Below are 26,551 nucleotides of genomic sequence, written 5' to 3'. Positions count from 1 at the left end.
GCAGCAGAATCACAGAACTCAAGAATGGACTAACAGTTACCAAAGGGAAAGGGACTGGGGAGGATGGGTGGGAAGGGAGGGATAAGAGTGGGGAAAACGAAAGGGGGCATTACGATTAGCATGTATAATGTGGGGGCGGCACAGGGAGGGCTGTGCAACACAGAAGACAAGAAGTGATTCTACAGCATCTCACTACCTGATGGACAGTGACTGTAATGGGGTTTGTGGGGGGGGGACTTGGTGAAGGGGGGAGCCTAGAAAACATAATGTTCTTCATGTGATTGTAGATTAATGATAACAACAACAACAAAAAATTCTGTTCTCTTACCTCCTTATTTGATGCAGTTTCTATGATGTCAGCTACTTTTGTTATCATATGGTTTATTGATTTGAAATGTACTTTTTACCTCCCATGGATTATTTGGGAGCTAACTGGGTGAAACACAAACCAGCAGTCCAACTGTCTGGATACTGATGATTTACAAAACGTCACTTTCAAATAAAGTGCTATCCCCTTACAAGCAATGAAAAGGATGTAAAATGATTATTTGCATATGAGCCACTGGTACCTAAAAAACCCAACAAACTAAAAAATGATGAACACAGTCATATGCATAACTAACAAAGATTGCTGTCCATAATATATTATAAAAAAAGCCCCTAAAAATGAGTGAGGGAAAAAACAATAAACAGAAAATGAACAAAAACATTAATGAGCATATCTCAGCAAATCAAATAGCTGAAAAACATTTGAAAAGCTATTAAACCTCAGTAATCATGGAAATGGAAATTAAAATAGCATATCTATCCAATTGGGGAAAAAGTTAAATAATACCAGGTATTAATGAAATTTCCAACAACTGCAACCTTACCTACTCACAGTGAGAATGCAATCTGGTGTAATGAATTAAGAACTTAACATGGTACCTTGTAGAGTTGCAGATGATCCCTCTGACCTGCAATTCTACCCCAATGAAACCATGCAAGTGTCCCCAAGAGATATGTTCAAGAATATTCACAGTGTTATCTTTGTAACAGAAAAGAAAGAGCAACAATTTAGATGTCTTTTCATAGAAGAAAAAAGATAAATGCTGGTATTTTCATACAGTAGTATAAATAGTATACAACAATGGAATGAATGAGATATAATGTTGAGTGAAAAAACCAATCTATAGAATACCTAGAGTACTGCATCATTTATATAAAACTCAAAAGCACAAAATTAAGTAATATATGGTTTAGAGATCCATACTTAGACATAGTATATATGAAAGGTCAAGGAACATTAAAACACGTGATTTGAGACAGTAGTCCCCCTTGGCAGGAGGACAGAGAGAAACAAGTATAGGGTCTTCAGAGGCATCAATAATATCCTGTTCTTAAGCTGGATGGTGAGTGCATATGTGTTTTTTTTCATTAATCTTGGTATCTTATGCTCATTACAGTTAGTCTTTACATATATGAAGTATACCATTAATGAGTCTATCACAAATAAACAGAGTAAGCTGAAGGACAAAGGAAATCACCCTCAATGTGAAACATATGGACAACCTTAACACTGGAAAATATGAACACCAAGGAAATATGCAGAACAAGTCAATCAAACAAGGCAGAAGTAAGAACATTTAGGCAAATTCTGAAGAGGGATGAGGGGAGCAAGTCCTACCAGATCTCAAAAAGCTGCAACAATCAAGTCACATGGCCCTGGGCAAGTGACAGATCATCTCGTGACTGTAGTTAATGCTACTGGGACCCCAGGAGAGCCACTGGCAAGACATTCAGTGGATGACACCTCAAAATAGCTGTTGTAAATTCTAGCAATTCAGAAATTTAAGTGCAAAAACTAAATAGAAAAAGAAATCATAATGGTACTAGCAGAAACTATGGGGTCCTTGGGAGAATTTTTCTTATAATGGGAAGGTGGAGAAGGAGGTTCTATGACACAAAAGTCAGGAGGGCCTTCAGTAGAAATGTATGAACTCAATGACATAACAAAGTCTTCACGGCAAAGCTGTCAAGGCAAAGCCAGAGGACCAATGGCAAATTGGAAAACAACAGTCAGGAGTCTTGACACACAGGCCCAACTTCCCCAGAACACAGGAACTTTTCAAAGTCAGCCAGGAAAAGACCTGCAATACAATTGAAAAAAGGCAGAAGACATAGGTCCAGAAAAAGAAGCATTTGTAGCTATAAAGTACATGAAGAGATATTCAAACTCACAGTAAGGAAAATGAAAGCTCACATTATGATACCATTTTGACCTCCCAGACCACCAAAAATAAAAACTTAATAACCTGTACTGAGGAGTATTTAACAGGTATGCTTGGGTGCTCTGTGGAAAGCAATTATAGACACACATGCCCATGCCTACAGATTTATCCCTCAGACGTACTTGCACACACATGCGATGACATACAGAAAGTTGTTAATTACATCAATTTTTACATTAGGAAAAGATTAGAAACAAAATTTCATGTAAGAATTGTTTTCGTAAGTAATGATTTTTACACATATATTTGCTTCTAATGCATAAAATATCTCTGGAAGGATCCACAAGAAAATGACAAGACTATTCTACTGAAGGTCTCAACAGCAGTGACCATGTGCCCTGGAATCATGCAGTGTGGCTACTGGGATAAGACACTATAGGGTGTTTTTGAGGAGTCTTTGTGACATGAGAAATATGCATTTGGTGTCTGCCCTAGTTCCTGACAGGGGGCTCCTAGAACCTTATAACTTGCTAAGTGATAACAGCACCCAGGAGAATCTTTTGCTCTAATGTTTGTCTTTGACCAAGTTCCTGACTCAGGGCTTATAAATCCCTTGGAACCTTCTGGGTGGTGGGAGGGTCTTTTGTTCTAAGGAGCAACTCTGGTGGAGCATGGTGGCAGTGGGCAGATGGGGGTTCCTGTATGGTGGCTGGTCTCCAGAAAGACAGGGTTGTGATCAGTTGCTGGGAATGCTCAGCCCCTCTCCCCTCTTCCAGGGAAGTGCCAGAGACTGGGTTAATAATTGATCATGCCCACATGATGGGCTTCCATAAAAACCACTAAAGTACTGGGTTCTGAGAGTTTCCAGGTTGGTGAGGACACCCAGGAGCTGGAGGGCACACCTCAGCTTCACAGGACGGAAGCTCCTGCACTCATGACCCTTCTAGACCTCGCCCTAGGTATCTCTTCATCCTGCTATATATTGTATCCTTTGCTTTATGCTTTATTATACAATAAACCCAAAAATATAAGTGTTTGGGTTCTGTGTGCTGTTACAACAAATTAACCTGAGGAGGGGTTTGTGGGTACCACAATTTGTAGCCAAGTCAGAAGTGTGAGGAACCTGCAGATCTACGACTTGCATCTGGCCTTAAAGTGAGAGTTGTCTTGTGGTTCTAAGCACCTAACCTATGGGATGTGATGCTGACTAGGTAGATGGTGTCAGAATTTAGTTAAATTGTAGAACACCCAGCTGGTGTTGGATAATTGGTTGTTGTGGAAAAACCCAAACTTCTGGTGTCAGAAGTACTCTGAATAAGGCAGAGTAGAAGAAATAACGTTCCTTTTCAACCTCTGAGTCATTTAAACACATACAATCAGCTCTGTTACATCCAGAGCCTCCACAGTGATTCTGACACTGTGCCAAGTATAGGAACTACTCATTTCTCCTTGCCCTTTGTAGAGTTGATAATTTCAGCCAACTAGTTACTGATTGCCTTTTCTCAGTGTTACTGTAGTCATGCTTTTATGTTAATAAATGTTGGCACTACATACAGGACACATGCTGTCCACTGATGGTCAGGGAGCTGATGTTGAGGACAAACAGAGGACAGGGCTCTGGGGTGATAAAGGGCAGCTCTCCAGGGGAACCTTTCCTCCTACAGGCAGGAGAAAGATATTCAGAAAACAGAAACAAGGAAGTACCCTGGAGGAGAGTGTGCATTCACTCATTTAAACAGTATCTACTGATACCCCACTATGACAATCTGGGGGCATGTCAGCATGTGAGAATCTAGCAGGAAAGGAGAAATCAGACAGGTAATTACATTCATTATTTATCACAATGGGGATCAGCAGCATCTGAAAGATAAACAGGAGCTAGCTGGTACCAAGGTTGTGTGTGTATGTGTGTGTGTGTGCCCAGTATTCTGAGCAGAGGGAAAAGAACATGGGGAGGCCTGCATGAGGGAGGAGCAGGGTAGCTTGAGGCCATAAGGAAGGCCAGCCCAGAAACTTATCAGGTCATGTTTATGAGGCAAAATGGGCACATATGCCTTATGAGGCATAAGTGGGCACAGCCCAGAAACACAAGTCAACTGGCCCAAGGATTGGCAACAGTTGGCTGTCAGACCTTCCACAAACAGCAAGGTCATGTTTAGAATTTATTTTAAAATACAAGGCAGCACTGGAGGTCTTTAAGTAGAATCTTTGTATAGTTAGATTTATTTTTACAGAGAACAAGATGAGAAACAGATCAGGGAAGGAAATGTGTGAACATGGGGAGAGCGGTCAAGACACTTCTGACAAGAGAGACACTGGTCACTGGAAAGAGGTCAGTGACAGTAGGACCCTGGCAGACATACTAAAAAGATACTCAGGTGTTGGGACACAAAGGGCTGCATAATAGATCTAACTTGAAAGTGAGGGACAGAAGGTCCTCTGGACCAGTGGTTCTCGAGTTTTCATAGCACCTGGGACACTTATTAAAAATGTTGGCTCCTGGGCTGGCGCTGAAGTCCCTACGCTGCAGGTCTAGGGTATGGAGATGCTGGCCCCTGAACTTTACACTAGCTCCAGCAGTTAGGGTGGTGACAGATGTCCCACAACATTTGGGATGCACTGACTGAGAGGACTACCATGCTTCTGGCTCGTCAGAGTGGGTGAGGATGGAATGGGGCACCATCTGTGGGTGACGAGGAGAGGACAGGCCACAAGCTCAGCAGTTTTAGGTTCACAGAAAAATTGAGTAGAAGGTACAGAGATTCCCCACATCCCTTTCCTGTGTGCCCCTCGCAGCCCTGGGGGGAAGATGCACAAAGATGCACTATGTGTGCTCGGCAAATGGGACTCTAGTGATTGGATTACTTCTGTAGGGCTGCCCAACTGGGCTTCTGATAGAAGCTGCTCATCAGCCAAGTGCCATTTTGCCTCATAAACATGACCTGATTTAAAATGTTGGGAGACTGAGTTTCCCAGTGTGTCAGCAGCAGTTGTCCATTCATCCTGATGCTGGCCCTGGCTGCCTCTGGGAGGGTGCCCCTCCACTCTTCCTGGAATATGTGGCCCCGCCATGCTGTCTGTTGCCCTCTGACACGAACTTGGCTGGCCTCCCCACTATATTCAGGTTTTTTGCTAAACTATCTAAAAGAGTAATTTCCCTTTCTAAAACTTATTAATAGACTTTACTTTTTAGGGCAGTTTTAGGTTCACAGAAAAACTGAGTAGAATGTACAGAGATTCCCCACACCCCTTCCTGTTGTGCCCTTCCCCACGTTCTGGTGCTACACTATGCTCCAGGCTCACCCTGAAGGCTCTCTGCTCTGGTCCTGGAATCAGCCCTGCTCCCTTGACTGGAGAACAGTGTTAGAAGCCAAGACCTGGGCACTGGGTGCATGTTGCTTCTTGAGCCTCACTGCTTCTCAGCCTCCCAGCTGACAGGGCCAGAGATGTCCGCAGGCCTGTGGGTATGCATCAACAAACAAGACCAGGTGAGCTTCTTGCTTGTGCATGGACTTGAACGTGTGTCATGCCGGTGTCTCCCACTCTTACCGGTCCCCCCGTGGCCTGCCCCCACTGCCTCTCCTGCTATCTCTAGCCCCCCTCAAGCATAAGCCCTCCAGCTCCCCATCATACACAGCTTGGTATCTGCTCCACTCCAGCACACACTATTCTGTGCTCTGGGCTTGTTCATTTTTAATACATCCTCCCACCCCAGCCCTACCTTATTACTCTCCACAGCTCTCCACACTTGTTGATAGACACTCATGTTCTGTTCTCCTCCGTGACATCAGGGACTTTAACTTTCGATCTCCCAAGCTCCTAAAACTGCCTTGTACAAAGTAGGTGCTGAATGAATAAATGAATGAAAAACCTTTATGCTTGTTTTCACAATTAATCAGGTCTCAGTCTGGCCTTTCCTAGCCAGTACTAGCTATTCAGTTTTGAAGATCTACTTCAAACTGTAATCATAGAATATAATTTAAACTTTTCAACAATTTGACCTACTACTCTCCCCAACAGCTACAATTAGAACCACCTAACTAAAATGGTGAACCATCGCAGTCACTTACAGCTTCTACTTTTCCTCTGCGGTCTGACTCAAACCCTACCTCACCCACCACCTCAATCTCCTGGACACTGGCAAACTCATTTACATTCCCCCCAAAATATTTTGGTCCTGGCTGATTCCAGGACCAGGGCAGTATACTAACAAAAATGTAGTACTTAATCAGTTAACTGCTATTTTTCAGAAGAAACACCTCAGTGAAATGAGGAAATGTTTGTGGCTCTGTTAGGCAAGAAGGCGAGGATGGTGACAGCTGACAGAAAAGAAGGCATGATTCTTTGTATGGAAAAGTGATGTGTTGATAAATATCCTTTCCATAACTGCTGGGAACAATATAACCATGATCATAAGTTTCAATTGCAGAATTAAGTGAGGAATTACGTGAAAATTAAGCTGTTGTTTTAAAATTAATCTTCCAAAGAATTGTAAGGGCATGTAAGACAATTTTTGGAAAAAGTGCAGGTTTGTATAAGTCAGAGGTTTAACAACAAAGACCAAGAGGAAACATATGGAACAGGTCAATAACAAGAAGAAATCTTGACCCAAATCCAGTCTGTCATGTTTTACATACCAGTGTCTCAAATAATAGATGAGAATTTTATATTATTGCCAAAGTATCACTTGCAACACTGTATACTTTTTAAAAATGTGAAGTATAACGAAATAAATCTTGTGAGTTCTTTGTAAAAACCTAGGGATAAGTGAGGAAACAAAAATGGGCTGCAGGATTCACTGTAGTTCATTAGTTCATACAAGCTTGAAACAATCTCTGGAGAACGAACTCAAAGTTCACTGCTAATAGAAACAAGTTAACTCCTTGTTCAAAATATGAAAACTTTAGTGTTAAAAATGTAGTATTTAAGCAGTTAACTGCTACTCTTCAAGAGAAACAGCTCAGTGAAATGAGGAAATTTTTGTGGCTCTGTTAGGGAGGAAGGCGAAAACAGTGATAGCTGACAGAAAAGAAGGCATGAATCTTTGTATGGAAAAGTGATGTGTTGAATCTGTGTCACCAAGGAGAAGCTATTTCATTTTAAAAATAAATTTGATGTGAAATGCTTTGTTTCTGATCCTGGCTCCTTGTCTTGATACACTGGTGTGAACATAAGGTATCAGACAAGCGGGGTTTCAGGATGACTCTGAGGTCCACCTTAAAATGCCAAGAAGCTGAGTTCCAGGCTATGCTGGATCTTAACTTGAAGAATTCTTTGGCATGAAAATGAAAATAAAAACAGTAATCAGTACATGCTGTTTCATTTAGTTCTGTTTGCCTTTCATATTAGAGGATATTCTTGCCACACCTCAAACCAAAACTAAGGGGAAAAGAAAGATGCTAGCCACATAAATCTGACCAAGAGCATAAGCACCTTAATTTGAATCCATTGAGTTTCGGGTAATGAAAAAAAATACATAATTTTAATTCAACCCCAGTATTTTCCAAGCACATTATATTTGCTTAAGTTGCTACAGTAATTCAAGGACAGCCCTGACTGGACTACTGGGGATTTTTAAGAGTCAGTTAAAGAATTTAGGAATTTCTTATTTTTCACAGGATTTGCAAATTCTTCAACCCCTGAAAATCAAAGCAGACTCATCAGGTATGATGATAAAGTAATTTTAAAATTTTTAAAGAAAGTATTCCTGTTAAAAATAAAAGAGTATATTTGTTTGCTTAACAGTAAAATAGATTGCAGCCATTGTTAGAGAACAATTTTTGGAAGCAGTATCTGATAAAAGTTACATTAAAATTTTGGTCAGTCAAATATTCAGGGAAGAATTATAGTGAATTTTCAAACTTTAGATTTATCCAATAAATAATCTTTGTTTAGTTTTTTTACTATCAATGAAAGATTCTTAGGTTAATGGAATCATCATTTTGTCTCCTCTCTTGCACGCTCTCTACTTTAAATGACCAAAAAAAAAAAAAAAAACAGCAAATGACTTTGAGCCACACTTCTGAGCTGCACTAGAGATTCTGGCTGTAGGAATGATGGGTATTTGTGTACATTTCATTAAAAACTTTTCCAAATTCCTCTACTGATCAACTCCTTGATATCAGAATGTGTTTGGTTTTGTTTGCCTCTTTCTCAAAGGGAAGATATGAGTGCTCTATCTGGTACTGAAGAATCTAGTTTCTTGGATTTCAGTTAAGATTAAATTGTATTATAGTTAAAAATGATTTTGAGAATTTCATATTTTTAATAGCAAAAGAGTCTTACTTCCTTAGGCCTTGGATGTAATAGTGATGTACACTGCTTTAACTTTACAGAGTTAAATTTAAAACTGCTTTGGAAAAAATTCTGAATTGTATACTAATACTTGGTTTCTTATATCTAGTTTCTGTGGCATACCAATAAAATAATTAAGTCTTGAAAAAAAAATCTGTGAGTCTTTCTAATTACTTTAAACTTTCCAGAACAAAGTTCTACCTCATTTAACCAGGACTTTCTGGATGAAAGCACAAGTGCCCTTTTCCAAGTGGAACTGTGACGGCACAGGACTTTTACAGCCGTAATGAGAAAAACTCACTAATGGGGAATTTTCAAACACTGGTAACATAGTTTACTTTGCTTTAAGCTTTGTTTTTCACATTTATTATTTTTCTACTATACAGTGTAATAGCAAAGTGAAGAATACAGCTGGAGATCTTATCAGAAAAGAGAGCAGTCACATTCTCTGTGAATGTGCTGCTTTAAAGAAATCACTGTGGTTGACTGCAATGGGGTGGAGGGACTTGATAACATGGGGGAATGTAGTAGCACAATGTTGCTCATGTGAAACCTTCGTAAGATTGTATATCAATGATACCTTAATAAAAAAAAAAGAGATCACTGTGGTGAAGTAAATGCCTAAACAATCAGCTTTAGTAGTGACAGGAATCCCTAACAAGATGTAATATATAACTTAACAATTCAGTCATTCATTCAACAAATCTTTCAGCACTTACTGGGCATTATACTAGATTCTGTCAAAATTTAGAGATAAGGAAATGAAATGACTGACTTGAGTTTTCTGGTAGGGAACAAGGCATAAATTGTAGAACATCAAAGGCAGAAGTAATAAAAATATGCTTAGCAAATGGCTAGGAAAAGATCAGTTGAATGAAAAATTTGGATGAAAAGAAATACTGTAACAGGAAAGGGGTCTGGGAAAAGCCGAAGAGCAAGAGAAAAAACAATGGGCATAAGGAGGGAGTCAGGGTGGATTTCAGACCTCAAAACCACACTCAAAGGGCCCCATACAAAGCACCCACAAGGGATGAGAGACGACGGAGCGCAGATGAGGGAGAGAAACTGTCTCTGGAATAGCCTTTCTTCTTAGGGGCCAAGAAGACCAAGTGCAGACAGCACTACCATTCCCTTTATTCTCAGGCCACCCACTGAGGTCCTGCTTCCAAGTCAAAGGCATGAAATTAAGGGCAGGTCAAAGCATCTCCTTCTTTCCCATAATTTCTCATAATTGTTGAACAATAGAGCCATGACTTTAATCCTCAAAGTAAGGTTACTAATTGATGATTGATTGCTAATGTTCTTAACCCAAGCATAAATTCAGAGCACTCTTTTAAAAGTTCAACTGTAGAACTGTCAGCTTCCAAGACTCTGTCTCTGCCTCCCTGTTCTGCTTCTTTCTGGGACATAGCAGCCTTACCCCAATGTGCAGTGAGACAGGAATAAAGTAATGACAAGTGCTTCCTAAAAGAGCTAATATGCTATATTATAATGAGCACAATGAAGTGCCAGAAATGTAATACATAAAATGTTATCAACCAGTGAGTAAAATAATTTTGAGAATTTCTTATTTTTAACAGCAAAAGAGTCTTACGTCCTTAGGCCTTGGATGTCATAGTGATGTACACTGCTTTAACTTTACAGAGTTAAATTTAAAACTGCTTTGGAAAAAATTCTGAATTGTATAGTTTCTGTGGCATACCAACAAAACAATTAAGTCTTTAAAATTAAAAAAAAAAATCTGTGCATCTACAGGATATTCTACACCCATTCCTGCTAATCTCCCAAAGTCTGGGTCAAATGATGTTAATGCAGCCTTCCCTTCCCTGTATTCCCCAAGCAGGGTTAAGCAACTGGTCCCACAGGACTAGTATCCCCTGTCCTTTGAACTGTATGCTCTTTGCAGGGGCCATACCTGCTTCAACCTGTGTTCCCCAACAAGCTGGGCTGCACCTCCAGAAATAATTCAAGATAACTGTTAAGTGAAATAGTCCAACCAAACTGCCTACCTACAAAAATTTGTAAGATGCTTCACTCTGTTCACATAAAACATCTAGTCAGGCATTGACTACAGTGAATGAAGAGCATCCATTCAGACCCCGGGGAGCTTCTGGATATCATCTGGGTCAGCCAGCATGGGAAACCACCCTTTGGGACAAGGCCACACTCCTTCCTTCCTCTCCTTCCAGGGCTCCCTCCCACCTCACACAGGAACACTGCACAGTGAAGATCACAGTTTGACTGCACTGATGAATTAAATTAGGTGTTTGTTCAGAGTGCAAACTCCCTATTGAAACTGCGGCCCTTCAGAGATTGGTCCAGGCTAGATGTAAGAGTCTTCTCTTGCTCCTGCAGCAGCTGACCACCATTTCCCACCCCATCCCTTGTTGTTCACATGCCTTGTTTATCTCTTTCCTATCTCCTCCATGGGAATCCCAGTATTCCCTCAAAGTCTAGCGCAAATGATACATTTTTCATGAATCCCACACATCAGAAGGGATAGTGGATGTAGTCTATTTAGATTTGTAAAAGGAAACTATGAGTTTCAATATCACAGACTGTTTAGAAAGATCAAAACACTGCTATTTTGGCATTTTCTGTAGGTAGGGCAAGGGTAGATATAACAACATATATTAGAGTAAATGATTGTTTTATTCTATTTTCTTAGCCAAGACAGTAAGGTCATCATCTAAAACCAGTGGGGAATGAGGTTCAGAGGTCTCTCTGGGAGAAAGTGAGGGGTGGCTTCTGGAGTGTCACTGCCATACTCTCATGATATTCAGCTGCATGAGTCATGCTGGGAGTGGATGGACAACCACAGTGGCCAGGGTTGGAGTTTGCCAGACAAGTGCAGGGTATACAGGGCCAGGTGGCCGTGGGCATGTGCAGAGGGGTGGTCACAGCACTCTGGGGTTTAGGCTAAAATGAAGGAATGGAGCACATTAGGAGAAATGGGTGAGAGGTGGTGAAAACACTGCAGGATGCTCATCTTCTAGGTACCACTGACACTGAAGAATTATTGCAATTGGAATTGCTACATGGAGTCAATTACGAAGAGTGGAGATAGTGGTCAGGGTGTGAAGGGGCTGCAGTGCTGGTAGTGAGCAAGTCCACAGTATGGGCCATGGGAGGGAAGGCTGAGGATGCTGGAGGAAAGATCACTGAGGGAAGGGAGGTCAGAGGTCTTTGACTCTGCTTGAATAATTACTGCAAATCCAAAATACACACAATATTTACATTCTACACATTTTCAGTTTCTGGCAAGAAAAGAATCTGAGATGTTAGAGTCTAGGGTCTCCTTTCTCAAGTGGGTCTCCATCACAGAAAATGATTTAAGTAACTATTTTCTAAATTATCAGAATGATGAAAAATAGCTACTACCATATTAGATGAATAGGAGATAAGTTCTTTCATTACATGCAGTGGTGTGTTAGGACATTAATTCTCTCATGAATCCCTGCATAAGAAGGGTAGAGGAAAATGGCCTCAGAGTAAGAGGTATGGTTGATCTCTTTCTTTTTTTTAACCTTTTGTTAAAAAAAGGTTACATTTTTATACATGCACATCTCATACTGTTACAGTTCCTGTTCTGTTGATGAAGTAAGAGGCAGATGTGTCAAATGACTCCCGACCTTAAGTGGTGAGCTGAACCAGAGGCTCTCGAACTCCTCACCTTGCACAGCATCCACAGCAACTGCACCCAGGAGTGCAGACAGTTGAGTCAGGTGCCCCCTTACCCTCCTTGCACTCCTGCACAGTCCTGTCCACTTCTCTGCTTCTCTACCAGACCTCAGCTCCTGGGAGACAGGACAGTGCACTTGTAATATCTGTATGTTCAGGACTTAACTCAAAAACAGTGGGGGAGACAGGAGCCACGATGGCAGCGTGAGTAGGGCAGCGGAAACCTCCTCCCAAAACCACACATATTTTTGAAAATACAACAAATACTCCTATTCCTAAAAGAGATACCAGAAGATACAATACAACAGCCAGGATACATCTACGTTTGCGAGAACCCAGTGCCTCGTGAAGGAGTTCAAGCCACGGCCAGGTGGGACCTGAGCACTCCCCTGACCCCAGCTCCCCAGCTGGAGAAAAGGAGTCGGAGCAGGGAGAGAGAGGGAGCCCAGGACTGCTAAACATCAAGCCCTAGCCATCTGCACCGGGAGCGTAGACACACATTGCATGGTGTGCTGGATATTAGGGAAATGGAACAGTAAAATCTGCGAGTGGGTCCCCGCAGGTGGCGCCCTTGGGACAAAAGAAAAGCGAGTGCTTTTTGAAAGCCTTAAAGGGGCAGGGGCCTCACAGCTGGATGTAATCGTGCCAGCACACTCAGCAGAGCAGCTGGGAATCCTGGGGAACTCCAGGTACTCTAATTCCCTGGAAGACAGTGCAGCTCTGAAGCCCCTCACAGCGATAAACAGCATCCCATCCATTACCCCTCCAGCACGGCCCCATCATAGCACAGAAGCAGCCTGAGAGTGGCTGTGCCCACAGCAACCACCCAGAGCCTCCTCCACAGCCGCCCGGGCCAGACTCAGAGGCCCCGTCAGCACGCAGCTGCCCAAAGAGACAGAGGAAGTGAGGGCAAGGTGCGAAGGGGTGCCGTTCTCACAGGAGAGGATAACCGGGGTGCCTGCCACTCCCCGCAGGGCTCTGGGCTGTCCCGCCCATGGCGGCTCAGAAAATAAAACCAAAAGCTGCTCCCCGTGTGCGGGTAATCGGCACAAGCAGTGGAGAAGGGCAAGGTGACCAGCAAGCAGGAAGGGACTTTGTTCTCCCAGGTGACACATGCACCAACTGCCTACAACTACCTCTATCGCCATGAAAAGGCAGAAGAATTTGATCCAGTCCAGAATTACCCAGACAAACCCCAAGAGAGAGCTTGGGGAGATAGATTTAACCAATCTCCCTGAAAAAGAATTCAAAATAAAGGTCATAACCACACAGAGGGACCTGCAGAGAAATACGCAAGAGCTAAAGTATCAAGTTAGGAGGGAGAATACAGAAATAAAACAACCTCTAGAAGGACTTAAGAGCAGACTGGACGTGATGAAAGAGGCCGTTAATGGAATAGAAATCAGAGAACAGGAACACAGAGAAGCTGAGGCAGAGAGAGATAAAAGGACCTCCAGGAAGGAAAGAATATTAAGAGAACTGTGTGACCAATCCAAAGGGAATAATATTCGCATTACAGGGGTACCAGAAGAAGAAGACAGAGAAAAAGGGATAGAAAATGTCTTTGAAGAAATAATTGCTGAAAACTTCCACAAACTGGGGGAGGAAACAGTCTCTCTGACCATGGAAGCCCACAGATCTCCCAAAGCAAGGGACCCAAGGAGGACAACACCAAGACACATAATAATTAAAAAGGCAAACATCAAGGGCAAGGACAGAGTATTAAAGGCAGCCAAAGAGAGAAAAAAGGTCACCTACAAAGAAAGACCCATCAGGCTATCATCAGACTTCTCAGTAGAAACTTTACAGGCCCGGAGGGAGTGGCATTATATATTTAATGCAATGAAACAGAAGGGCCTTGCCCAAAAATACTGTATCCAGCACGATTAACATTTAAATATGAAGGAGGGATTAAACAATTCCCAGACAAGCAAAAGTTGAGGGAATTTGCCTCCCACAAACCACCTCTGCAGGGTATTTTAAAGGGACTGCTGTAGATGGAAGCACGCTTAAGGCTAAATAGATGTCACCAGAGAAAATGAATTCACAGCAAAGAAAGCAGACCAACCAAATACTTACTAAAGGCAAAAAATAAAATCAACTACTCACAAAAGCAGTAAAAGGAAACACAAAAGAGTACAGAATAAAACACCTGATATATAAAGAATGGAGGTGGAGGAATAAAACAGAAGAGAAATAAAGAATCATCAGACTGTGTTATTAATAGTTTAATAAGCGAGTTAAGTTATACAGTTAGATAGTAAAGAAGCTACACTTGAACCTTTGATAACCACGAATCTAAAGCCGCAATGGCAATAAGTACATATCTTTCAATAATCACCCTAAATATAAATGAACTGAATGCACCAATCAAAAGACACAGAGTAACAGAATGGATAAAAAAACAAGACCCATCTCTATGCTCCTTACAAGAGACTCACCTCAAACCCAAAGACATGCACAGACTAAAAGTCAATGGATGGAAAAAGATATTTCATGCAAACAACAGGGGGAAAAAGCAGGTATTGCAATACTAGTATCAGACAAAATAGACTTCAAAACAAAGAAAGAAACAAGAGATAATGAAAGACACTACATACTGATAAAGGGCTCAATCCAACAAGAGGCTATAACCATTATAAACATATATGCACCCAATACAGGAGCACCAACACATGTGAAACAAATACTAACAGAATTAAAGGAGGAAACAGAATGCAGTGCATTCATTTTAGGAGACTTCAACATACCACTCACTCCAAAGAACAAATTCACCAGACAGAAAATAAGTAAGGACACATAGGCACTGGACAACATACAAGAACAGATGGACCTAATAGACATCTATAGAACTCTACGTCCAAAAGCAACAGGATACACATTCTTCTCAAGTGCACATGGAACATTTTCCAGAGTAGACCACATACAAGGCCACAAAAAGAGACTCAGTAAATTCAAAAACATTGAAATTGTATCAACCAACTTCTTAGACTGCAAAGGTATAAAACTAGAAATAAATTGTACAAAGAAAACAGAAAGGCTCACAAACACATGGAGGCTTAACAACATGCTCCAAAATAATCAATGGATCAATGACCAAATTAAAAGAGATCCAGCGATATATGGAAACAAATGACAACAACAACACAAAGCCCCAACTTTTGTGGGGCTCAGAGAAGGCAGTTCTAAGAGGAAAGTATATAGCAATCCAGGCCTATTTTAAAAAAGGAAGAACAATTCCAAATGAATAGTCTAAAGTCACAATTATTGAAACTGGAAAAAGAAGAGCAAATGAGGCCTAAAGTCAGCAGAAGGAGGGATATAATAAAGATCACAGAAGAAATAAATAAAATTGAGAAGTATAAAACAATAGAAAAAAATCAATGAAACCAAGAGCTGGTTCTTTGAGAAAATAAACAAAATAGATAAGCCTCTAGCCAGACTTTAGAGAAAAAGAGAATCAACACATCAACAGAATCAGAAACGAGAAAGGAAACATCACGAGGGACACCACAGAAATACAAAGAATTATTAGAGAATACTGTGAAAACCTATATGCTAACAAGCTGGAAAACCTAGAAGAAATGGACAACTTCCTAGAAAAATACGACCTTCCAAGACTGACCAAGGAAAAAACAGAAAATCTAAAGAGACCTATTACCAGTAACAAAATCAAATCGGTAATCAAAAAACTACCCAAAAGCAAAACCCCCGGGGCCAGATGGATTCACCACAGAATTTTATCAGACATACAGAGAAGACATAATACCCATTCTCCTTAAAGTTTTCCAAAAAATAAAGAGGAGGGAATATTTCCAAACTCATTCTATGAAGCCAGCATCTCTTTAATACCAAAACCAGGCAAAGACCCCACCTAAAGAGAAAATTACAGATTAATATCACTGATGAACATAGATGGACAAATACTGAACAAAATATTAGCAAACAATTCCAAAATACATCAAGAGGATCATACACCATGATCAAGTAGTATTCATCTCAGGGATGCAAGGATGGTACAACATTCAAAAATCCATCAACATCATCCAGCACATAAACAAAAAAGGACAAAAACCACATGATCATCTCCATAGACACTGAAAAAGCATTCAACAAAATTCAACATCCATTCATGATAAAAACTCTCAACAAAATGGGTATAGAGGGCAAGTACCTCAACATAATAAAGGCCATATATGATAAGCCCACAGCCAACATCATACTGAACAGCAAGAAGTGGAAAGCTTTTCCTCTAAGATTGGGAACAAGACAGGGATTCCCACTCTCCCCACTGTTATTTAACATAGTACTGGAGGTCCTAGCCATGGCAATCAGAGAAAACAAAGAAATACAAGGCATTCAGACTGGTAAAGAAGAAGTCAAACTGTCACTATTTGCAGATGACATGATATTGTACATAAAAAAGCCCTAAAGACTCTACTCCAAAACTGCTAGAACTGGTACTGAATTCAGCAACGTTGCAGGATATGAAATTAATACACAGAAATCTGTTGGTTTCCTATACACTAACAATGAACTAGCAGAAAGAGAATTCAGGAAAGCAATTCCATTCACAACTAAATCAAAAAGAATAAAATACCTAGGAATAAACCTAACCAAGGAAGTGAAAGACCTATACCCTGAAAACTATAAGACACCCTTAAGCGAAATTAAAGAGGACACTAACAAATGGAAACTCATCCCATGCTCTTGGCTATGAAGAATTCATATTGTCAAAATGGCCATCCTGCCTAAAACAATCTACAGATTCAAGGCAATCCCTATCAAAATACCAAGACCATTGTTCAACGAATGGGGACAAATATTTCTAAAATAGCCAAAGACCCCAAATAGCCAAAGCAATCCCAAGAAGGAAGAATAAAGTCAGGGGAACCTCGCTTCCCAACTTCAAGCTCTACTATAAAGCCATGGTAATAAAGACAATTTGGTTCTGGCACAAGAACAGAGTCACAGACCAGTGGAACAGAATAGAGACTCCAAACATTAACCCAAACATATATATAGTCAATTAATATACGATGAAGGAGCCATGGACATACAATCAGGAAATGACAGTCTCTTCAATAGCTGGTGTTGGCAAAACTGGACAGCCACATGTAAGAGAATGAAACTGAATCATTGTCTAACCCCATACACAAAAATAAATTCGAAATGGATCAAAGACCAGAATGTAAGTCATGAAACCATAAAACTCTTAGAAAAGAGCATAGGTAAAAATCTCTTGGACATAAACATGAGCGACTTCTTCATGACTTCCCGGGCAAGGGAAACAAAAGCAAAAATGAACAAGTGGTACTATATCAAGCTGAAAGGCTTCTGTACAGCAAAAGACACCATCAATAGAACAAAAAGGTACCCTACAGTATGGGAGAATATATTTGTAAATGACAGATCCGATAAAGGCTTGACATCGAAAATACATAAAGAGTTCACGCACCTCAACAAACAAACAGCAAATAATCCAATTAAAAAATGGGCAGAAGAACTGAACAGACAGGTCTCCAAAAATGAAATTCAGATGGCCAACAGATACATGAAAGATGCTCCACATCGCTAGTTATCAGAGAAATGCAAATTAAAAGCACAATGAGATATCACCTCACACCAGTAAGGATGGCTACCATCCAAAAGACAAACAACAACAAATGTTGGCGAGGTTGTGGAGAAAGGGGAGTCCTCCTACACTGCTGGTGGGAATGTAAATTAGTTCAACCGTTGTGGAAAGCAGTATGGAGGTTCCTCAAAAAGCTCAAAATAGAAATACCATTTGACTCATGAATTTCACTTCTAGGAATTTACCATAAGAATGCAGCAGCCCAGTTTGAAAAAGATAGATGCACCCCTATGTTTATCGCAGCACTATTTACAGTAGCCAAGAAATGGAAGCAACCTAAGTGTCCATCAGTAGATGAATGGATAAAGAAGATGTGGTACATATAGACAGTGGAATATTCTTCAGCCATAAGAAGAAAACAGATCCTACCATTTGCAACAACATGGATGGAAATAGAGGGTATTATGCTCAGTGAAATAAGCCAGGCGAAGAAAGACAAGTACCAAATGATTTCACTCATATGTGGAGTATAAGAACAAAGAAAAACTGAAGGAACAAAACAGCAGTAGAATCACAGAACCCAAGAATGGGCTAACAGTTACCAAAGAGAAAGGGACTGGGGAGGATGGGTGGGAAGGGAGGGATAAGGGGAGAGGGGAAAGAAAGTGGGTATTAAGATTAACATATATAATGTTGGTGGGGTGGGGACGGGGAGGGCTGTGCAACACAGAGAAGACAAGTAGTGATCCTACAGCATCTTACTATGCTGATGAACAGTGACTGTAATGGGGTTTGTTGGGGGGACTTGGTGATGGGGGAGTCTAGTAAGCATAATGTTCTTCATGTAATTGTAGATTAGTGATACGAAAAAAAAAAACGGTGGGAAGAGGGAATCTAGGAAGGTAATAAGAAAAAAGTATAGAATAACCAATTAGAAACTAAAACTTTGTAGAATGTAAATATTGTGTGCATTTGGGATTTGAGGTAGTTATTCAAGTAGAGTCAGAGATTGAATAATTGGATTCTAGAATCTGTTTCAAGGGAAAAATCTGGAGTCATCCTTAGACTTAGAAAACACTAAGAGGAAGCGTGATAGTTTTTGATATCTCAAGCTCTCAATTAAAAGGGAGTATTTCATGTTCTTCCAAAGGGCAGAAGTTGTAGTGGGAAGATTCTGGTTAATATTAAGGGAGAATCACCAGGTAAAAGCCAGTACCCTGAGTCTCCCTCATGGAGGGCCAAAACAGTGTGTGAGCCCAGCCAGTGCCAACAGTGGAGAAACTCACGGCTTTGGGGTTGGCCTGGGTTGTGCTGCCATCATAGGCCTACAGAAAACCAGACAGACTGAGGTTCTCTTAAAAAATGGTGACTGAGTCTGGTTAAGGGATTATGTGACTTTTTTTTCTTAATCCCACCTTATTGGTATGTAAACAGTAATTTGGTTTAAGCATTGCTGATTCATTCTGGACATTCCTTCCAATATTTCAATACAGACATAGAGATTATATATTTTATATAACTGTCACTGTAAGAATTACTCTAAGTCTCACTCACTTTTCCCACAATATATCCCCTTTTCTCCTTGCCATAGGATAAAAAAGAACATGGGCTTTTTAAGTCCAGTATGTGTTCTTTTCTTCTTTCTTGGAGTCAAAATATATTGCCAATATGAAAGTCCTCAGTGGGATGAAGATTACGACCAAGAGCCAGATGATGTATATCAACCAGAATTCCAATTTCATCAAAATGTAGACTATGGAGCTCCTTTTCATCAGTATATGCTAGGCTGTGCTTCTGAATGCTTCTGTCCACCTAGCTTCCCCTTGTCAATGTACTGTGATAATCGCAAACTCAAGACTGTCCCAAACATCCCAGCACACATTCAGCAGGTCTATCTTCAGTGCAATGAAATTGAAGCCGTGCCTGCAGATTCATTCACAAATGCGACTCATCTTAAAGAAATCAATCTCAGCCACAACAGAATTAAATCGCAGAAGATTGATCATGGTGCGTTTGCTAAGCTGTCAAACCTATTGCAGCTTCACCTACAGCATAATGATTTAGTAGAATTTCCGTTTCCTCTTCCTAAGTCTTTGGAAAGACTTCTCCTTGGTCACAATGAGATCTCCAGACTGCAGACAAATGCCTTGGATAGGCTAGTAAACTTGACCATGCTCGATCTCTGCTATAATCATATTGATGACTCTATGTTACAAGGAAAAATCCTTGCCAAAATGGAAAAATTAATGCAACTCAACCTATGTAACAACAGGTTAGAATCAATGCCATCTGGTTTGCCTTCTTCACTTATGTATCTGTCTTTAGAGAATAATTCAATTTCTTCTATACCAGAAAATTACTTCAACAGACTTCCAAACCTTCATGCTCTAAGAATGTCACACAACAAACTACAAGATGTCCCACACAATATGTTTAATCTGTCCAGCCTCATACAGCTCAACATTGGGCACAACAAACTGAAGCGAGCATTTTATATCCCAAGAAATTTAGAGCACCTATACATAGAAAATAATGAAATTGAAAGTACGTAAAATTTTATTATTTCTTACAAACAGAAAGAATAGCATTTTTACCTTTTTAAAGAACAAGTCTTTAAAAATCTGTTTTACCCATTGCTGAAAAGGGTTGTTTTGAATTTGGCTAAGAAAATGACAGAAACTGGCCCCAGAGAAATGTGTGCTATAAAAATATAGTCTTTTCTGTTCAATTTTATCATGTTAAACATTGAGAAACTGTACAGTTTATGAAGAAATATGAACATCCTTAGTAATGGACTATGGGTGATTTTTCACTTTTTTCTTTTTGAGATTGTTTCTCCCGAGAATGCATTATTTACATAATTTATTATTTAAATAATTACTTTAAAAAGCCAATGAAGTCATCATTTATTTTGATAACATAAGATTTACTTAGTTTCACTTTCATTTTACTGATGACTATAAAATAATTAAACCTAATTCTAAGTATTTTAATTGATAAAACCATACACCATATAACACTTTAATAGAACCCAATATAAGACTGTGGATGTGATGCAGCAGGATTAACTTTTCATTTCTGTTTTCCAGGTATCAATGTTACAGTGATGTGTCCTTCTGTTGACCCACTACATTACAACCATTTAACCTACATTCGTGTGGACCAAAATAAGCTAAAAGAGCCAATAAGCTCATACATTTTGCTCTGCTTCCCGCATATCCGCAGTATCTATTATGGTGAACAAAGAAGCACCAATGGTCAGACAATACAACTGAAGACCCAAGTCTTTGGAAGATTTCAAGATGATGCTGACAGTGACGATGATGATGACCACGAAGGCCCAGAACGTGGAGCGGCAGAAGGAGACGTGGAGCCCCACTATCATGGAGGGCAAGAGTGGCAAACTATCTAGGAATACATTTATACTCCACAAAATATTGCTCAATATAAATCTAAGCATGCATAGCTCACAGTAATACACCTAGAATAATATATTAGTGTAAGATGAAACTGAATGTAAGTTGTTGCTAACAGTGCATCAGCTCATTTTATTAAAAATATAATTAGCATAAGTGGGAATAAAAAACTAAACTTTAAACACAACAATATTATCATGTTGAGAAAAAAAGTATGCCATTTCTATTAACAGTACTTTTCCTAAGAATGATGGAAAAAGCATTACAGAAGCTGAGACCTGTAGGCCATGCACTCTCAGTCACCAGGACAGCGTTAAATGCCAGGTGGCTGCAGCATGGAATAGGCAGCCATCCATGTAAGGAGTAATTATTTTCTTTGACCAAACCTTCAAAAGTTTTCACACTTGTACTAGAGATCTCCATGACATCCCCAACCCCACTCCACCCTTTTGAGCGATGGATGGTATTTTTGATTTTCAAAAGAGGCTATCCTACTGTTAGGCAGGAAAACAGATACGGGCGGATGGAAAGAGAAAAAGGCCAGAAAGTCCACTAAAAGGACCCAAAATTAATCAATTAAAGCTCAAAAGGCCAAGAGCAACTTGGCCTGGAATGTTTGAATGTTCCCCAGATAAAGGAGGGTACGTCAGCACAGCCCATCTCTTTATTGTTAATCATGCAGGCCCAGCTTACTTCTTTACCTTTATTTACTTATATGCTGTTTTTTTCTCCTTCCAGACCTAATTAAGTAGTCTGTAACCTAGGCAACTAATTTAGCATGCGGGCCCAGCTGTAAACAACACAGTAAAAGGCAGGAAAGATTCCATCTTAAAGACTGTATTTTAATACCCATGAATTTAAAAATGTAAGATTCTTAACTTACTCTTTAGCAAACAGACAATTGCTCAGCCCACCTTGGGGGCTGGGGAGGCAGCCTGTGTGATCTGCTCCCAGACCAGGACTCCGGTATCCCACGGAAAATCAGAGCAGGAAGTTCCTTGTGTTAAGTTAATTCTGATTATTCAAAAGAGCACTTAACAAGTCACATTCCTAAAGAATCCTTAAAAAGGGGAACCCCCGGTCTTTCGGTGCATTCCTCTCTCTGGGGTCGCCCGCACTTTCTAAGTGTGTATCCTTTTTAATTTTTTCCCAACCTTTCTGGGGCGCCTCTTCTCTAGGGCAGCCCACACTTCCCTTTCTCCAACTGTGCTCCTTTTGCCTTAAATAAACTTCTCACTTAAACACATTGTCTCTGTGCTTTTCCAGTAGTAAGTGTTTTATTACTTTGCTTTGTCATTCTAATCCTCCCAATTCTGGCTTTAACCTTCACTCTGTCCTATCTCAGACAAGTAATGAGAGGCTGCTGAGAGCTCAGACCTGGGCTTGCAAATTACCGTCGCCATCCAGGCAGGGAACTGCATTTTACAGTCATGCTCTTTAGTAACCTGTTTGAAAGTCTCTCTTCTTTACCTATAGGAAGTTCACAGGACATAATCTCACTCCACCTAGTGCTCTGGGCACTTCCCCAAAGCCTGGGATGGTAGGGACTCGGTCCCCACGCCGTGCAGATCCAAGCAGACGCTGGATGCCAGGTGACCATGGCTTAAGGAGTTAGCAGGGGTTGTACCCCATGCTGAGCAGCTGTTCAGTGAACTTCCTTTATTATTCTATTCTGTCATTCCCTAACACTCTTACTTTAATGAATTCCTTCCTCACTTTGTCCTCTGACTTCCCTGTGTCACCAAACCAAACCCTGCCTAACATATTTTGGTGCCGTGCCTCGGATGGATTTCCATCCCTGGTAAGCAGAACCACCCTAACACTACTAAGGATCCAAGGCATATATAGATTCATGAAATGTCTTGTTTGTCTCTCAGAGCACCAAAACAGTAAAATTTTAAGCCCTTTATTTTAGTAACTAGAAAACACCAAATTATCTCATCACAACTGTATTTTAGCAAATCTCAGCAATTGTTTAAAACAATCTTTACTGTTCCATTTTTAACTGGGATCATGTGTTTATAGTAAATATCTGAGAGAAAAGTTTCTTTTTTTAGTTACAAAGATTTGCTAATAAATAACTGCTTTGTTCATAAGGTTAAGTTAATTTAGCACAAGAAAGTACATCAACACTATTAAACATTCTGTTTTCTTAGCAAAATAAATTAGAAACCTATATGAGTATCAGCCAATGCTTTATTTTAAAATTTGGACAGGCTTTGGTATCTTCTTTAAAACCTTAACAATCACATATTAATCTATCATTTTTAAGAATTTTAAGTATGTTATTTTAAGTATTTTAAGTATGTTAATGAGATGCTGTAACTAACTCCTGTGATGAATGTTCCTGATCACAAGGCTAACATCTCAAGAATCCCTCAGATAAGGAATAAACACAAGTCTGGGACTGCCTACACAGGGAACCCTAAGAAATAATAGTTTGGGCAAAATGCAAAGACCAGACAAGCAAAACTATTTTAGAATCAGTTTTCAAGTGGTGAATCTTTACTTTTCTGGAGATGACAGTTTAAAATGAAGCCCCTAATGTTCTCTCCCTCATGCTCTGTGAGCAGGTTATCAGCATTAAAAAATAATTAAGAAAGTAAGATCAAACAACTCATTCTAACACAAGGAAGAAAAGAAAATGCTAAGGTGGCATACAGGAACTATGAAAACAATGTGAACACAGGTATTGTAACTTCACTTCTGGCCCAGATGTGGTGAAGAAGCTGAAGACTTCAAGGAACCGGTGGAACCTTGATGTGTAAGTAGGAACAGAGTGGCAGGAGCAGAGAAAACAAGGTCCAGAGGTGAGATTAATTTAAAGACGTGGTAATTACTTATTTCACCTCTTGCACAGTTAAAAACCAAACCAAAACAACAACCGAAAAACCCTCCAATTTTCAGAATTCTGGATCTTCTATTCTTATCTCCTCCTGAATTGTAAGAATAGAAATAGGTTAGCATAAGCATAGCCATCTTAAAGGCCTAGAAGCCATTTTCTGAGTATGTGACTTAGAAAGAAAAACTGGAACTGGGTAAGGCCTTGAAAAACAAGCTAATCATGAGCACCGGGTGGTGGGCAGCTGTGGCCTTTAGTCAGCTAACCTTGGTCAGCTAATCCTACATACCAAGCTTATCATGCAGAACCTCCCTGACAATTGAGGAGTGGTCTTATCTTGCTCCTGCCTAACCCCAGGATGTATGTCTTGCAAGAATAATGTGCAGCTGTGGAAAATTACTATGAGTTAAGTGTTTTGAAAATGCTATATAAACCCTTGGCTTTGAGTGCTCGGGGTCCTTGTTGAGACCCGCTGCATCGGGCTGACTTGGACCTCAGCTAGCTAGCTGAATAAAGACTTTGCTTGAATTTACATCTCTATGCCTGTGTAGTTTGTTCTCTGGGGAAGCCTCGGAAGCCTGGACCCTAACAGAATAAATAAAAGAAAACATATTTAAATCGTCAGCCACAAGGAAGAATATAATAGCACAATTTAGCAATTCAAAACAAGGAATTTAAAACTAGATAAGCATGGGTGGAAGCCTGACTTCTAAACTGGTAAACAGCCTTTTAGCACTTCTACAAGGTGTTTCTCCAGGGCTGTCATAAGGACAGATAACAGAGCATTTAACAAAGAGCTTGTGTCACAGGGTTCCAGCAAGCAGTGGCTATAATCTCAATGGTCCAGCCCCGGTCAGCTGGATCTAAGTGCCCCCAGATATCAGCTGTGCTTTGCACACCTGGGTGCTCTGTCGGGACTCCCGAATGGACCGGATATCTCTTGGAGTTCCTTCTAAGATTCCACCCTTACAAAAGATTAGTTAACAAGACAGATACTACTAAAGGTTTCATTAGGGAGAGAAAAAAAGGTGCTTAAATAACATACTCATAACAAACACATTCCAAGTCCCTATTAGATAGCTCAGCTTTCCAAAGCACCCCTACACAGTAACCCATGGTGGGAGCAGAGGCACCCGCACCCCTCACAAGGCACCTGGCCATCCAGCTCTCCTGGCCAGAGGAAGGCCAAGTTCCTCCCACCTACTAGGAAAAAGAGGTCAACTCTCCTCTGGTTCCCGGTTCCCAAGGATGCATGCAAGCATCCCAGGTGTCCTTCAGCAGGGAGGATGAGGAGGCAGATCAACACCCATCGTTTATTACTCCAAATGCCCTGAGTAACTAATACTCAGCCCAAGTATTTCTTATAAATCAAAGCAAACAATCCCCAAGGCTTTCCTGAGGAGAAACTCAGGAATGAAGTGCCTCTTCAATGAGCATATCAAGATTGCAGTTGGTCCCAGAGCCCAGACAAAACCTGTTAATTTGATATTTACAATAGGAAAGAAATTCATCTATTTTCTCAGAAAACTTCAAAGTGTTAGGAAGGAAGGTACTCAGCTCCCTGTTGCAGGGAAGTCAGAGTGAGATGAGAAACCAAAGTCAAGAAAGCAAAGTCAGGTTTACAGTACTCTGGTGTAACAGAGCAGACCTGCCTAAGGTTAGACAGGCCCAGATGCTGTTCATTCTGAGGCCTCCTTTCTGTCGTTTTGGCAGGGCAGAGGGGTCCTTGATTGACAGCTCTCAGACTTACAGGCTTGTTCTGACTGGTGAAATGAGGACATGGGCTGTGCTGTGTTGTGCGTGGGCTTCTGATGTTTCTTTTCTGGGGAGACCCTAGACATTTCTGGAGTCACTTTTGGATGCTGTGGCTTCATCTAATTAACTCTCTGAGTCACTTTTTGGGGAACCCCTCTCTCCTTTTCATCCCACTTGTTTCTTTCTTTCTACTTAATAAAAATACTATTGTATTAGCTACTAGGCTGAACTGTGCTTGTGACCACTAACAAAGAAATCCAAATCACACCATGAACTCAAGCTTAGTTAACAAACATAAAGGCATAACATACATTTAAAGCTTTTAGAAAGGAAATATAAATAAATGATATTTCACAAATCTGCTCACAATAAAACTTGCTAAGAATGTTTATCTTGTGTTTGAATATTACCTGAAACACTATACATTTTCACTTTCTTCCTTGAGTTGGGACTGAGCTAAAATGCAGATGTATGCGTATCATGTAACACACTTAGCAAACCTTGTCTCTTCTGTATACTTCTACTGTTGCAAAGAATTCATATGATCCCAAGGACAGCTAGAACCCAAATCCTGGTTTCCTATTTCCAAATCCATTTTTTTCTAAATCTTGGAAATAAAGTGTAACAGTAGCTGGAAACAAAATTAAACTGTAAGAGCTAAAAATTCAAAGTTTCATATACGCTCCAATTTCCTAAATAAATATATAACTATTCCTGGCAACTAAATATCACAGTATCATGGACATGTTTGCACTGTGGATTCATATATGGAGATTCA

General features: G+C 40.3%; 2 protein-coding genes across 2 annotated transcripts in view; one reads left to right on the top strand and one right to left on the bottom strand.

Moving 5' to 3' along the window:
- The window catches only part of CENPP (centromere protein P), a 274,606-nt gene that overhangs the window by 127,288 nt on the left and 120,767 nt on the right, over positions 1 to 26,551 (bottom strand). The gene's annotated exons all lie outside the window — the stretch shown is intronic.
- On the top strand, positions 1,886 to 24,550 carry OMD (osteomodulin). Its single transcript, XM_017644009.3, has 4 exons — positions 1,886 to 3,169; positions 7,829 to 7,874; positions 19,352 to 20,304; positions 20,850 to 24,550. The coding sequence occupies exons 1-4, from the start codon at positions 3,145 to 3,147 to the stop codon at positions 21,170 to 21,172; spliced, it is 1,347 nt and encodes a 448-aa protein (XP_017499498.3). The 5' UTR covers positions 1,886 to 3,144; the 3' UTR covers positions 21,173 to 24,550.

This window comes from Manis javanica, chromosome 2 (assembly GCF_040802235.1).
Source record: "Manis javanica isolate MJ-LG chromosome 2, MJ_LKY, whole genome shotgun sequence".
Classification (NCBI taxonomy): domain Eukaryota; kingdom Metazoa; phylum Chordata; class Mammalia; order Pholidota; family Manidae; genus Manis; species Manis javanica.
The sequence above is the reverse complement of the archived record's forward strand: the minus strand, read 5'-3'. Positions and strand labels throughout refer to the sequence as shown.